The sequence below is a fragment of the Balaenoptera ricei genome, chromosome 17 (assembly GCF_028023285.1).
Source record: "Balaenoptera ricei isolate mBalRic1 chromosome 17, mBalRic1.hap2, whole genome shotgun sequence".
In the NCBI taxonomy this organism is placed as follows: domain Eukaryota; kingdom Metazoa; phylum Chordata; class Mammalia; order Artiodactyla; family Balaenopteridae; genus Balaenoptera; species Balaenoptera ricei.
Genome location: NC_082655.1, coordinates 66,712,961 through 66,727,536, shown reverse-complemented (window position 1 = coordinate 66,727,536; position 14,576 = coordinate 66,712,961). Strand labels below are relative to the sequence as shown.

The 14,576-nt window shown below is 37.0% G+C and overlaps 1 protein-coding gene across 6 annotated transcripts in view; it reads right to left on the bottom strand.

Annotated features, from left to right (window-relative positions):
* Nucleotides 1-514: 514 nt before the first annotated feature.
* The window catches only part of EYA1 (EYA transcriptional coactivator and phosphatase 1), a 325,108-nt gene continuing 311,046 nt past the window's right edge, over nucleotides 515-14,576 (bottom strand). For 5 of the 6 annotated variants that reach the window (XM_059902377.1, XM_059902373.1, XM_059902374.1 and 2 more), the window contains one exon: nucleotides 515-2,365. In XM_059902377.1, the coding sequence (XP_059758360.1) occupies nucleotides 2,285-2,365 (81 nt within the window). In that variant the 3' untranslated portion in view covers nucleotides 515-2,284. Of the gene's footprint in view, nucleotides 2,366-2,440; nucleotides 2,507-14,576 lie in introns of those variants that run through there. The other variant, XM_059902375.1, reaches the window with a different exon arrangement.

Genomic DNA, 14,576 nt, shown 5'->3' with positions numbered 1-14,576 from the left:
TTTGTCAGTGATGAATCTGGCCAAATCTTAGCGGTGTATGTTGCGGGCATTCTTTATAGATGAAGCTCGTTTCTGTTGCTGTCCCTTGGGTATTTAAGTGGCTAAAGCTATGCTCTGGCATCCAAGACGCTTGATGCTGAATTCTGTTCTACAGCAGATAAGTCTGAGCGAAGGTCTAGTTTATATAGTTTCGGAGGAAGTAAAGAGCTTTTCCATTCATCTGTTCTTACAGTGATCAAAGAAACAGCTGTAATTTTTCTAGCTCAGTCCTCTCAAGGACTGATAAAGCCATTACTGCAGTTGCTCTGTACAACTTCCTTTTGTCGGACTATGAGCTTTCTAATGCAACCAGGATCCTGCTGTTTCTTAGAACCAAGAGATGAAGAAAATACTGACAAGTCAAGGAGCTTACAGTACTTCACAAATCAGTTTTATTAATTTAAACACAAATTGAATGAAGAAAAATTCTGTACACAGTTGTGGACACAACACACCTTTATACAGTAAGGGTAAGATTAAACTTTGTCTTTTCAGTCTGCAGAGTACAAAAATGTAAAATGGAAAGGCTGAAAAATTGTCGACTTCTGTTTGCTTCAAGCAAAAGAGGAAAAACAAAATTCAATGATTAAACAATTTTGAGAAATTCACAACTGACTAATTCTAGCAGCAACAACATGAAACTTCAGAAAAGGATAGAGTAGCTCTTTCCTTAGCTACTTTGGGTCAAAGCTGGTGTTATTTTTTCCCCCCCAATATACTATGAAAGAAAATTCATCCAAAAAGTAATTTCATGACAATGGAAGGCTTTAGATGAGAGAAACTAGTGTCTAGATAAACTGATCGATCACTTTTGGAGAAACTTTATTAGGGTATTACAAAGGTGACAAATTTTATTTCCCAGGTTTATGCTTGTCATGTAATACAGAATGGGGGTGAAGAGTAGCATTATTTTCTTGGTGATGACCGGGCCGTGTCCCCTGCTGGCAATGAACTTTCCTGGGAGGGTGGGGTGGGAGGTGGCAGATGAGTGTGGAGGAAAACAGAAGGAACACGAATGTAGGAAGTAATACAAAGTTTTGCTGATTTCCAGATATGTGGTAATGTCCTTCCTTAAACGAGAAAATATCATCTGAGCACATGATAACTTTGCTAGTGTCCAATTCATGAACCATTTCATTAATAAAATATATCCATCATCTACATTCTTTCTGTGGGAAGGAGCGTTGGAATAATCTTTTTCCAAGTAGTTACATATACTACATTAGTGTTGAAAATGAAAAAGTGAGGTTTTAAGAGGGCTTTTTTCCCCAAAATTATTTAAGACAGACACTGCTGTGTTCTTTGACCAAGGCCCTCCTAACAGCATAAAAAAAGAACTGATGGGGAAAGAAAATTGGAAAACAAAATCTTATTGACACTTGACATCCATGCTTTTGGTCTTGACAACATGATCTTAAAAAAAATCCATTATCTACATATTTATACCCAGTACTTCAAGAAGGCACTGCACGTCTGTGCATATCCTGCCTCATACTTCACTATCAAGGCATTGCTACCTTTCAATATCATTTTCCTAAACAATATGTAAAAGAATCATCCATTATTACAAATTTACACCCCAAATTCTTTCTGTACATGATTGTCTCAGTGATGTACATATTATACGTTTAAATTAGACATATTTTAAACTACTTTGCAATGTGCTAAAATTCAAAGTACTTGCTGTGTCGTGAGGCCAAAGCCTTCAGTCGCTTCTCTCTCATCACGCTACTGTCTCTTCAGTTATCTGATGTCAAAAAAGTCTGTTCGCATGAACTGTGTGGTTCCTGAATTATACCTCGATAAAGCTGTGTTTTTGTTTTTTTTTTTTTTTAAAAAGTCTGTTCATAAATAAGTAGAGATGTACAGATGACCCTGGGTATGAGACACCATAAAAGTAAACCTTTACAAGAAAATCCCCCCACTGGTAATCAGGAAACCCATTTCAGTCTTTGTTGTGCAATCAAGTTTGCTGTATTGGAGAAGCTGTTTAGGTCACGCTGAAGATGCTAAAAACGTAAAGCGTCTGCAGGTCCTTTCTTCACAGGTTCGAACCATGTAGTTAATGTGGCCAAGACACGTTACACTGTGCTAGAACATTCTCATGGCTTATTTGCATTGGATTCACAGTACTAGAGTCAACAGCTGTTCTGAAGAAAGGGATGTGGTCCTTCATTTACCACAAGGGCAGAGGCGAGGACCCACAGCAGCTGGGCATCAAAACGTTGAAATCGCTAGTTGGCTGTTACAGGTACTCCAGTTCCAAGGCATGATGTAGGGCCATGAGGTCCGAGTGACTGGAAACCCTCCAGAAGGGCATGGCGTGCTGCAAAGGGGCAGACAACGTGGTGAGGACAGAGAGCGCTTCCAGCACAGGCCCTGAGAGGCTGCTTTGGCCATCCACCATGCTGCCCAGCCCCTTTATTCAGTGCCGTGAGAACTGCCAGTTAAGATCTCAACATCACATCTGTTCAAAACACAAATTCAAACTTAATCCTCCCCTAAGAATACTGGACTGCATTTAAAAATGTAGTTCAGGAGTCTGTTTCTTTTAAGAAGGTGATGGGTATTTCTCAAGCAGACCTACACTGTGACTTGAATGCCGATTTCAAGCTTCAAATAAAATCCAGTAGCTATGAACAAAACCTTGTCAAACATTTGCCTTTCAAAATCTGGATCCAGTGCACTTTTCATGCTGCAAGTTTAAGCGGTTTTCCTTAGTTGGTAAGTATTTTACATTTTGCAAAACTTAATTTTACTCCTGTAAGAAAGAAGCAACTTTTTTTTTTTTTTTTTTCGTTTTTTGCATTGACCCTGAAACAGCTTTACCATATGGGAAATTTTAAATGAACATCTAGGATAGTTTTTTGGATTTTTTGGTGGTAGTTTAAAACATCTAGAAATGTAGCGTAAATGATGGGAATGTTTGTGAAACACCTGAATTAACCAGAGACAAGAAAAGCAGGCCAAAAAAAAAAAAAGAGGTTACATCGTCCATGAGGGATAAAAACATGATTATAAACTTTACGGTTCAAAAAGCACTGTACTAAGTATTTATGTATCAGCAAAATCTTTTTCTTGATAAGAGAAAGATAATCATCACACTTCAGAGAACAAAATTCTATTAAGCCCACAGAAAACATTTCGGTTTTTTTCTACACAAAAAATAACGTGAAGGCCTGAGTATAATTTGCAATTATAGGTCTAGGGAATTTTTAAACAATTCATACTATTAGGAGAATATGGCATGAAAGCAAACAGAATTTAGAACTGAGGAGTTTTTTGGGGGGACTATCTGTAAGTGACAATAGGAGCTACTAACTATTCTGGTACAGATCACATAGCTGTTATTCTGGGGATGCAAACTATTGTTACTTATTAACAATGTCTTTGTTTCAAGTAATCTGCTAAAGACGTATACCACAGTTCAATATCATATGTAGACCTTTCTGGATTCTATACTATTTTGGAGTATCTCTATTTTTGTTATCCTTCAATAACTGTCCAGAACCAAGTACTAGAGATTTCTTTTCAAAAATTTAGGATGTTCCACTTGGCAAGTTTAGATCATAAAAGTAGACTGTACTATTTTGCATTCATTCATTAGTGATTTTTCACGTTCACAGGCACGGTGTAGAAGACATCCCCGGCCCACCCTCTCACAGTCTGTGGGTGAGTAGCAGAAATGAACAACAATCATGAATGTTCACCTAAGAGGAGGAGGAGGGGGTAATTCCCTTTGCCTGGGGAACTGGGAGAGACACTGGTAAGAGGAGGTAATAGTTGAGCTAGTTATGAAAGGCTGATCATCAGAAGAGCACTGTAATGTCTCTGTGCGTGTGAAGGGGGCTGGGGCAGAGGATACAGGAGAAGTTCATTGTTAGAATACTGGCTGTGTGAGAGAAAGACATGGCTGTGACATTACCGGCTGTAGGAGCCAAGTGGTGCAGGACCTGGTTAGCCCTGTTAAAGAGTTTGTTAATAATAATGACAGTTATGATTAACATTTAATAGTGACTCATTCTAAGAAGACTGAGTCTAGCGGAGAGAACAGGGGACTCAAACATGTGTTAACAATAATTAGAACTAATACTGCAAAATAACATTTTCCCTAACTAAGCACATACTGATGTGAAGCTTTTATGGATCTACAAGAGTTTCCCAGGGCAACTGGGTACAAAGTAAACAATTTTTTTTCCTGAATCAATGTTTAGCGTGGAACAAATATTTCTTATATGAAGACAAAGAGGAAAAGAAAAGCAGGTTCTAGAATGAGGAGACCTGGGTTATACTCTCAACCCTGACTTTTGTCATGATTCAAAGTCATGTTACTAATCTCCCTGGAGCCCCAGTTTGTTTATTTGTAAAATAAGGGTTTAGGGGAAATTACTCAGGGTTGCTTCTAGGTTTAATAAAGTCTATAAACTTTTTCATTAAAATATTCTATTACTTGTACGGCTCTGTAGCTACAGCAGATTTGTAAAGTAATATACATACATATCATATGATCCTACTGCCAAGAACCGGCAGGCAAGACATATCTGCTGAAACTATTTCATTACAATGTAAGGCAGTGTGGGACTAAGAATCAAATTGACCTTGCCAGAGCAATGAGGTAAGAAAAATAAGTAAAAGCATCAGAATTGGAAAGGGAGAAGTAAAACTATTTGCAGATGACATGATTTTATATATAGAAAATCCTAAAGATTCCAAAAAAAAAACCTGTTAGATCTAATCAATGAATTCAGTAAAGTTGCAGGATACAAAAACCAGCAGCATTTTTATACACTAAGAACAAATGATCTGATAATAAAGAAAGTGATTCCATCTACAATAAAGCATCAAAAACAATAAAATACTTAAAAAGTGAAGGATTTCTACACTGAAAATTATAAGGCATGGATGAAAGAAATTGAAGAAGACACAAATAATAAATGGAAAGGTATCTCATGTTCATGGATTAGAAGAATTAATATTGTTAAAATGCCATCTACAGATTCAATGTGATCTCTATTGAAATTCCAATGGTGTTTTTTTAACAGAAGTAGAAAAAACAATCCTAAAATGTATATGGAACTAAAAGACCCCAAATTGCCAAAGAAATCCTGAGAAAGAACAAAGTGGGAGGCATCACACTTCCTGATTTCAAGCTATATTATAAAGGTGTGGTAATCAAAACAGTACGGTACGGGCATGAAAACAGACACATGGAAAATGGAACAGAATCAAGAGCGCAGAAATAAACCCATGTATATATGCTAAACTAATATTTTACAAGGGAGCCAAGAATACTCAATGGAGAAAAGACAGTCTCTTCAATAAATGTTGCTGGGAATACTGGCTATTCACATGTATAAGAATGCAACAGTTAACTTGAAAAGGACTAAAGACTTAAATGTAAGACCAGAAACCATAAAACTCCTATAAGAAAACACTGAAAAAAATGTTTGGCTCCTTGACATCAGCCTTGGCAATTATTTTTTGGATATGACACCTAAAGCACAAGCAACAAAATAAAAAATAAACATGTGGACTATATCAAACTAAAAAGCTTTTGCACAGCTAAAGAAACAATTGACAAAATGAAAAAACAACCTATGGAGTGAGAAAAAAATGTTTGTAAGCCATATATCTGATGAGGGGTTAATATCATACAACTCAATAGCAAAACAAATAATCCAATTTAAAAATTGGGCAGAGGACCTGAATAGACATTTTTGTAAAGAAGATATACAGATGATCAACAGGTACATGAAGAGGTGCTCACCATTACTTCTCAGGGAAATGCAAATCAAAACCACAGTGAGATACCAGCTCACGCCTGTTAGAATGGCCTTCATCAAAAAGGTAAGAGGTAACAAATGCTGATGAGGATGTAGGGAAAAGGGAACCCTTACGCACTGTTGGTCAGAATGTAAATTGGTACAACCCCTATGGAAAAGAGTATGGCAGTTCCTGAAAAAATTGAAAACAGAACTACCCCATGATTAGACAGTCCCACTTCTGGGTATATACATGCCCAAAGGAAATGAAAACACTATGTCAAAGAGATATCTGCACCCTCATGCTCATAGCAGCACTATTTACAATAGCCAAGACATGGAAGCAACCAAAGTGTCCACTGACAGATGAATGGATAAAGGCATTGTGAATTATACACAATTGAATATTATTCAGCCATAAAAAAGAAGGAAATCCTGCCATTTGGGACAACATGGATGGACACTGAGGGCATTAAGCTAAGTGAAATAAGTCACACAAAGACAAATATTGTATGATCTCACTTATGTGTGGAATCTAAAAAAAAAAAAACCCAAAACCCAGAAGTCATGGAAAAGGAGATTAGATTTGTGGTTACCAGTGGCAAAGGGTGGGGGAGGGGAAATTGGATGAAGGTGGCCAAAAGATACACATTTCCAGTTATAAGATAAAAAAGTACTGGGGCTGTAACATACAACATGATGACTATAGTTAACACTGCTGTATGATATATGTGAAAGCTAAGAGTAGTAGATCCTAAGAGTTCTCATCACAAGAAAAAAAATTTTTTTGTATCTATGGGAGATGATGGATGTCAACGAAACTTATTGTGGTAATTATTTCACAGTATATGTAAGTCAATTCATTAGGCTGTACACTTTAAAGTTATACAGTGCTGAATGCCAATTATATCTCAAGAAAACAAAGAATCAAAATGATAAATTCAGAGAGAAGAGAGAGCTCAGCTGTAAGCTGGAGAGGGTAAATTGGGCCTGTATTGAATTTGAGAAATGGGCAAATTTGGTTAGGTAGATGGAGAGGGATGGGACTCCCAGTCAGGAGATGGTATGTGACAAAGGTGGGATGCACAGAGTATTTAGTGTGGAGGAGATGGTGCTGGAATGGTGTGTTCATAACAAACACTAATAAGAAAGGAGATATTTTTTCCAGGTAGAAGTATGTTAAGCAATTTAATGAGGCACTAAAGGAAGGATGGATTGGAGGTGTGGCTGGCTGGTAGCAGAGAAACTAGGCAAAGGAACAGTGGAAATGGAGTGGGTGCAACGGATGGGAGACACACTGTAAAGAGAGAGTTCTTGCTAATGGGTGATGGGCTGGAGGTAGAGAACACCAAAGCAAATCTGAGTGGGTGAACTGTTTGGGACAGTAGAACTCATCTGCTGATATGCAGGTGGATGAAATGGGATACCTACATGGAGAGAGTCCATCAGGTAACTAGAGCCATGGGACTAAAACACTGCTAAACCACAAATCTTAACAATAGTGATAGCCTAAACTGATGTGTATATGCTTAGTTTATCAAGATTAGCATATATTGAGAGAAGTGGGCACCAAGACCTAAATCTTGGGAAGTAGCACACGTTTTGGGGTCATTAGAACCAAAATATTCCCTAATGGTAAAATAATGACACATCCTTTGTTCCTCTTGCCCACGTGTGCAGCTTTCCAAATCCCCTTCTGCCAACTTTCCTCCTTGTCTGGTATTTTGCATTTATCCCTGCTGGGTGTGTGGACACATGTAATTTGAATATTGCTGAATTATTAAAAATGTATTAAGAAAATGTTTCAAAACCATAAAAGCACATAACCTTTGCCCCAGGTATTGCACTTCTAGGAATTAATCCCACAGATATACTTGCCCACGCATGAACCATGTAAAGACCACTCACTGCAGAACTGTTTGTAATAATAAACACTGGAAACCACTGAAATGTTAAGCCCCAGGGGACTCGTTAAATTACAACATATCAAGGTAATGGAATTGTGATGCGGCCATTTATAAGAATTAGAGATGCAGAGCTCCATATACTGATATGGAATAACTACCAGGATATATATTATTAAGTGAAAAAAGCAGGTACGGAAAAAAAAGTGTATAGTTACCATTTGTATAAAAAATAAAGAACAGATCTGTGCTTTCCTATGCATATATTATCTCTAGAAAATTTGCATATGGAGGTACAAATACTTCTCAAATTGTAAATAAAGAGATATTCTGAGAACTCATGAAGCTTACTGCACAGCTTTGCTCTTTGACTATTTGTATATCTGCGTCCCCTCTGGACAGGAGATGAAATCCAGTTTAAGACCTGGCATACAGTATGTGCTCATTAAGTTAAACGAATGTAATGGCTTTAGAATAATAAAATTCTGTACTCAGTAATCCCTATGTCTCACTTAAAGAAAACTAAAAGCAAAAACTTGCATTAAAAATGTCTTTTTTTTTTAACAAAAGAAGCCCTTATTTTTCTCCTAAATAAACTCACAATCAAGCATTATTAAGCAGATTCTCAGCTTCATCTTGGTTTTCAGCAAGTTTTGGAACGCACATTGAAAAATGGACATTTTTTGATGAAGCATTTGTCATTATGCGGAATAATGGTGCTTGCCATCCCCCATTCCCTCCATGTTATTCACAAGAGATTCATTTTAAGTAGTTCTCTGAAAAGTAAATAAAGTCAGAGTTATAAAACAAGGCTGTTTTTACTCTAGAAACCAAAACTGCTGTCAGTGTGCAGAAGACTATTATTTACATTTTGATTTTGTTTTAAATCATACATAGGCCTAATTATTTTCACTTGAGGAATGTTGTATTAGGGAAACAAAAAATTTTATGGTAAAAAAAATAAATAAGCATGGCAGATTTTGACAACAAAGACATACATCAAAGAAAGATATCCACCAGTAGTGAGATGGCTTCTCTGAATGGTCTTTCTAGGAACAAAGAGGTGCTCAGAGAAAACTCTTACAAGAGATCTTTTTAGAATTTGTCCATTTCTTCTAGGGTGAAAAAGGGAAAGCATTTCCTCTAAGATCAGGAACAAGACAAGGATGTCTAGTCTCACCACTATTATTCAACACAGTCTTGGAAGTCCTAGCCACAGCAATCACAGAAGAAAAAGAAATAAAAGGAATCCAAATTGGAAAAGAAAAACTGTCACTGTTTGCAGATGACATGATACTATATATAGAAAACCCTAAAGATGCTACCAGAAAACTACTAGAGCTCATCGATGAATTTGGTAAAGTTGCAGGATACAAAATTAATACACAGAAATCTCTTGCATTCCTATACTCTAACAATGAAAGGTCAGAAAGAGAAATCAAGGCAACAATCCCATTTACCATTACATCAAAAAGAATAAAATACATAGGAATAAACCTACATAAGGAGGCAAAAGACCTGTACTCAGAAAACTGTAAGATACTGATGAAAGCAATCAAAGATGACACAAACAGATGGAGAGATATACCATGTTCTTGGATTGGAAAAATCAACATTGTGAAAATGACTCTACTGCCCAAAGCAATCTACAGATTCAATGCAATCCCTATCAAATTACCAATGGTATTTTTCACAGAATTAGAACAACAATTTTTACAATTTGTATGGAAACACAGAAGACCCCGAATAGCCAAAGCAATCTTTAGAAAGAAAAACGGAGCTGCAGGAATCAGGCTCCCTGACTTCAGACTATACTACAAAGCTATTATAATCAAGACAGTATGGTACTGGCACAAAAAGAGAAACATAGATCAATGGAACAAGATAGAAAGCCCAGAGATAAACCCACACACCTATGGTCCCCTAATCTGTGACAAAGGAGGCAAGAATATACAATGGAGCAGACAGTCTCGTCAATAAGGGGTGCTGGGAAAACTGGACAGCTACATGTAAAAGAATGAAGTTAGAACACTCCCTAACACCACACAAAAAAATAACTCAGAATGGATTAAAGACCTAAATGGAAGACTGGACACTATAAAACTCTTAGAGGAAAACATAGGCAGAACACTCCTGGACATAAATCGCAGCAAGATCTTTTCCGACCCACCTCCTAGAGAAATAGAAATAAAAACAAAAATAAACAAATGGGACCTAATTAAACTTAGAAGCTTTTGCACAGCAAAAGAAACCATAAACAAGACGAAAACACAACCCTCAGAATGGGAGAAAATATTTGCAAACAAAGCAACTGACAGGGCATTAATCTCCAAAATATACAAATAGCTCATGCAGCTCAATATCCAAAAAACAAACAACCCAATGAAAAAATGGGTGGAAGACCTAAATAGACATTTCTCCAAAGATGACATACAAATGGCCAACAAACATGAGAAGATGCTCAACATCACTAATTATTAGAGAAATGCAAATCAAAACTACAATGAGGTATCACCTCACACCTGTGGGAATGGCCACCATCAAAAAAATCTATAAATAATAAATGCTGGAGAGGGTGTGGACAAAAGGGAACCCTCTTGCACTGTTGGTGGGAATGTATACTGGTGCAGACACTATGGAGAACAATATGGAGGTTCCTTAAACTAAAAATAGAACTACCATATGATCCAGCAATCCCACTTCTGGGAATATATACAGAGAAAACTGTAATTTGAAAACATACATGCACCCCAACGTTCACAGCAGCACTATTTACAATAGCCAGGATATGGAAGCAACCTAAATGTCCATTCATGGAGGAACAGAAAAAGATGTGGTACATATATACAATGGAATATTAGCCATAAAAAAGAACAAAATAATGCCATTTGCAGCAACAATGGATGGACCTAGAGATTGTCACACTGAGTGAAGTTAAGTCAGACAGAGAAAGACAAGTATCATATATCGCTTATATGTTGATTCTAGAAAAAGGGTACAAATGAACTTATCTACAAAACAAATAGAGTTACAGATATAGAAAACAAACTTATGGTTATCAGGGGGTAAGTGGGGGGGAGGGATAAATTGGAAGATTGGGATTGACATAAACACACTACTATATATAAGACAGATAATAACTAAGTAAGGACCTACTGTATAGCACAGGGAACTTCACTCGATATTATGTAATGGCCTATATGGGAAAAGAATGTAAAAAAGAGTGGATATATGTATATAACAGATTCACTTTCTGTACACCTGAAACTAACACAACATTGTAAATCAACTATACTCCCATAAAAATTTTGAAAAAAGAGATCTTTTTAGAATAACGTCATTTTTTAAAAAACAAAGGTATTTCTAACCTTTTCTCTTTGAAGGGTTTTTTTTTTTTTTTTTTTTTAATGATATGGATTATCGAATTAGATAAAATTACTGATGAAACTCCTGGGACTGTATTGGTAAAGAGAACAAAGGTGACAGAGCAGACTTCAATTGACCATAACAAAACAGGTAACTGGCAGAATACTTACTGGTTTTCATTTCTGGGCTTAAAAAAATAACTTCCTCTAGCAAAAGAACAGTATTTAGGGAGATGAAAGACATCTATCTCTACAGGGAAGAGAGGAGGGTGTTGTACTAGATTTTTAAAAGGACACAGGAAATGAAGAGAGGTAGCTAAATGGTTAAAATTGATTTAGAAGAAATGCAAAATGTTTTGATTTTGCAAAACATTTTAGTGCCCAAACTTGCAGAACTTCACTGGTTCACTGTTAGTTTTATTTAGGAATCTGTAATGCTTGTGAACCAAATTATACACTAGAATTAACGATTTATTTTTAAAATTTTGATCATGAGTTTCAAAATGGGAGAAAGAGAACACTTCACATAGTTCTATCTACCTCCCAAAAGGAAAGAAACAAACATTGCACACTATATTCTAACAATTAAAAAAAAGCATTAAAATTCTTTTGTTGTAAATCAAATCATATTTAAGATATGTAAGTAAAGTCTGTAATCTGAAGGAACTTTGTACTGAATCTCACAGATATAATTGGCTTCAAATCCTAGTTTGGTGACTTTCTAGCTGTGTGAGCTTGGCCAAAGTATTCACCTGCCTGTGCCGCAGTTTCCTCATCTATAAAAGAGGTCTAAGGGCTCCTGCCTCATAGAATTGTTGTGAGGATTTAATGAGATAATGGATAGGAAGTGCCTGAAAGAGGTTCTGGGACATAATAAGGGCTTTATAACTGATAGTAAGGATAACCATCTCTTTATTTCTTTAGCTTGAATTTTCAGAGTTTTTAAAATGAGATATTGCTAAATTATAGTCTTCCCCTAAATTAAATATTTCCCTTAAGTTAAATATTAAATATTCTCTATTTCTATGTAGAACCCCACACATTAAATATACTCATTATTTACTGTGAACTATTAGATCCTTGTCTCTTAACTCATGCACTAAGTACTGCTGTTTAAATACTAGTTAACCTAGAAAGGCTAGACAGACTGTAAGAAAGGAATGGTCAATTTGTCACTCAGGATGATAGATTTATGACATCTGAATCATATGCACAATTATTAGGAATCTGACTATTTCTGAAAAATCTGTACACTTTACAAACACACATTAAAGTTCTTACAACTCCTGGTTACAGTTTCATTAGAGTTCCCATGCTGGTAGCTCTCAAGGTGCAAAGGGTTCCTTTGTAACAGAGAGTACTGGACTGATTACATACACTTATCCCATGAAATCAGAACAGAAAGTTGAAGCTACAAGTATTCATTTGCAGTCAAAAAAATTTAAAGAGGATGGTCGTCATGGGCAGCTGCCTAATTCTTTTCGGTATAGGTGTGTGTGTTTGCCCTGAATAGAAAGAATAACATGTCCAAAGATAAACAGTGGAAACAATTTTAACTGTTCTTCAAAGAGAGCAAATACTCTTAGTACTGTTACTACTTTCAATTCTAACATCAAATCACGAATTCCTTTACTTTTCCCATCTTGTGTTCACCACACAAATATCTAAGAAACATACTTCTTGTGTTCTTTGAATTTTAGGTCATCACTTTCAGAAACATTCTTCTGTCTACCACAAGCTAGAAAGCCACATTTTGGCAACCTTCTCTTGAAATTAAAATTTTTTGGTGAGTACTAGGTGGAGAAGGACCAGCTTGGAGGGCAGATTCACACCTTGGCCCTGGGCCATCCTGGCATGAAATGCTGCTCTTCAATTCTGTGATGCTCAGAGGTGCAAATCTATTCCATGTTCCCATAGCCACTAGGAGGTCCTGTCTGGAAATGGCAGGGGATTCCAGAGGCTTCCTCAGGAAAAAGATTTGAGCCTGGATTCGCACCAAATATTCTCTTTAACTCTCCAGGGTTGAGCTTTGGGTACTCTATTTAGTCTGGGAAAGATTTCTTTTTATGGAGACAGCCCAAAGGGCTAACAGATGTACCTAATGACAATGGTGGTTGGCCACTGGTGAAGCTGGAATGCAGAATTAGTGCTTAGATGGCAGATACTGCTTAGAATCAAGCTTTAAAAAAGTGTGTGTGGGTTTCTACCAGCACTGATCACACGTGGGGAGACTGTAATCATGGGCACATTGTGTATCTATGGGTGTAAGTGAAATCTATTATTTACAGAATTAGGGTCAGCTTCTATGCTTTTACTGGAATTCAGAGGCACTGAAGGTGAATTAAGTATTCTTGGACTCTATAAGGAGGCTGGCCACGTGCCATGCTTAATTCTGCATCTATGGGCTGGTGCCATTTCTGGAGTACACTGGAATATTCCAGAAGAGCTTGCCTCCTTTATGGAAAAGTGACTTCTATGAGTGAGTGTATGGGGAAGAGAAGAAAAAAATTATCCTATTGGTTAATCTCAGTTAATGCTCTTCAATTTAAGAAATATTAGTGCATGACTGTGCCAAGATTTAGGGAACTGTAAAAAGAAAAAAAAAAAAAAAAAAAATGAAGACAGAGTCTCAAACAGCAATCAAGCAAAATAAGATCCCTACATCTCAGGAGCTCACACTTTACTGCTGAAACAGGCACGTGTGCAAATAATTAATAATAATAGCTGCCATTTGTTGCATATTTCATATGTATCAGGCTCTGTTTTATATCTGAACTAAATCTAATCCTTAAAATAGCCAATGAGCTAGGTGCTGCTATAACCTCCATGTATAGATACGGAAAGAGAAGGGTAAAGTAACTTTTTTGAAGTCACAGGAGACTGGTAAATGGTAGAGCTGTCATTCAAACCCAGGGTATCTGGCTCAAGAATGCAAGTTATTTACCAGAGCTTCTCCAATGAAAGTATAAGTGGTGCTATTATAACTGAGTTCTTATAAACTAGGGAAATAGAAAAGGTGGTATGTAAACTGGATTTTGAAAAATGAGTAAGACGATGACAGTAGGGCACTGGGAAGAGGAGCATCCCAAGCACAGCAACAGCAGGAAGGGGGTGCTGGGCGTGGCCAAAGGAGCGTAAGCAGACCAATGTGCCTACGTTGTTACTAGATTGTGAAGACCCTGAGTGCCAGGCTAAGGAATGTGGTTCCTTCCTCCTTCCCCCTTTTAAAAATACAATGAAGGACATTCATGAGAAAGCTTTTGCTATGGGAAATGACAGAATCACACTTGCAGGGATGCAGAAGAATAAAAAGAAATCTCATGGGCAAACGGGGAGTCAAGGGACCTGCTCCTTTCCTCCTTTCTGAGCATCCCAAAAGAGGCAAAGCATTGACCTCGTGATCAAAAGAAGGCACCGTACTCTAGGGCAGAAAATAGTTTTGCAAGCCGGCTCTGATTAGCTCCTAGAATCTTTCTGAACTGATGTTTGGAAGGTTCTTAGGCTGC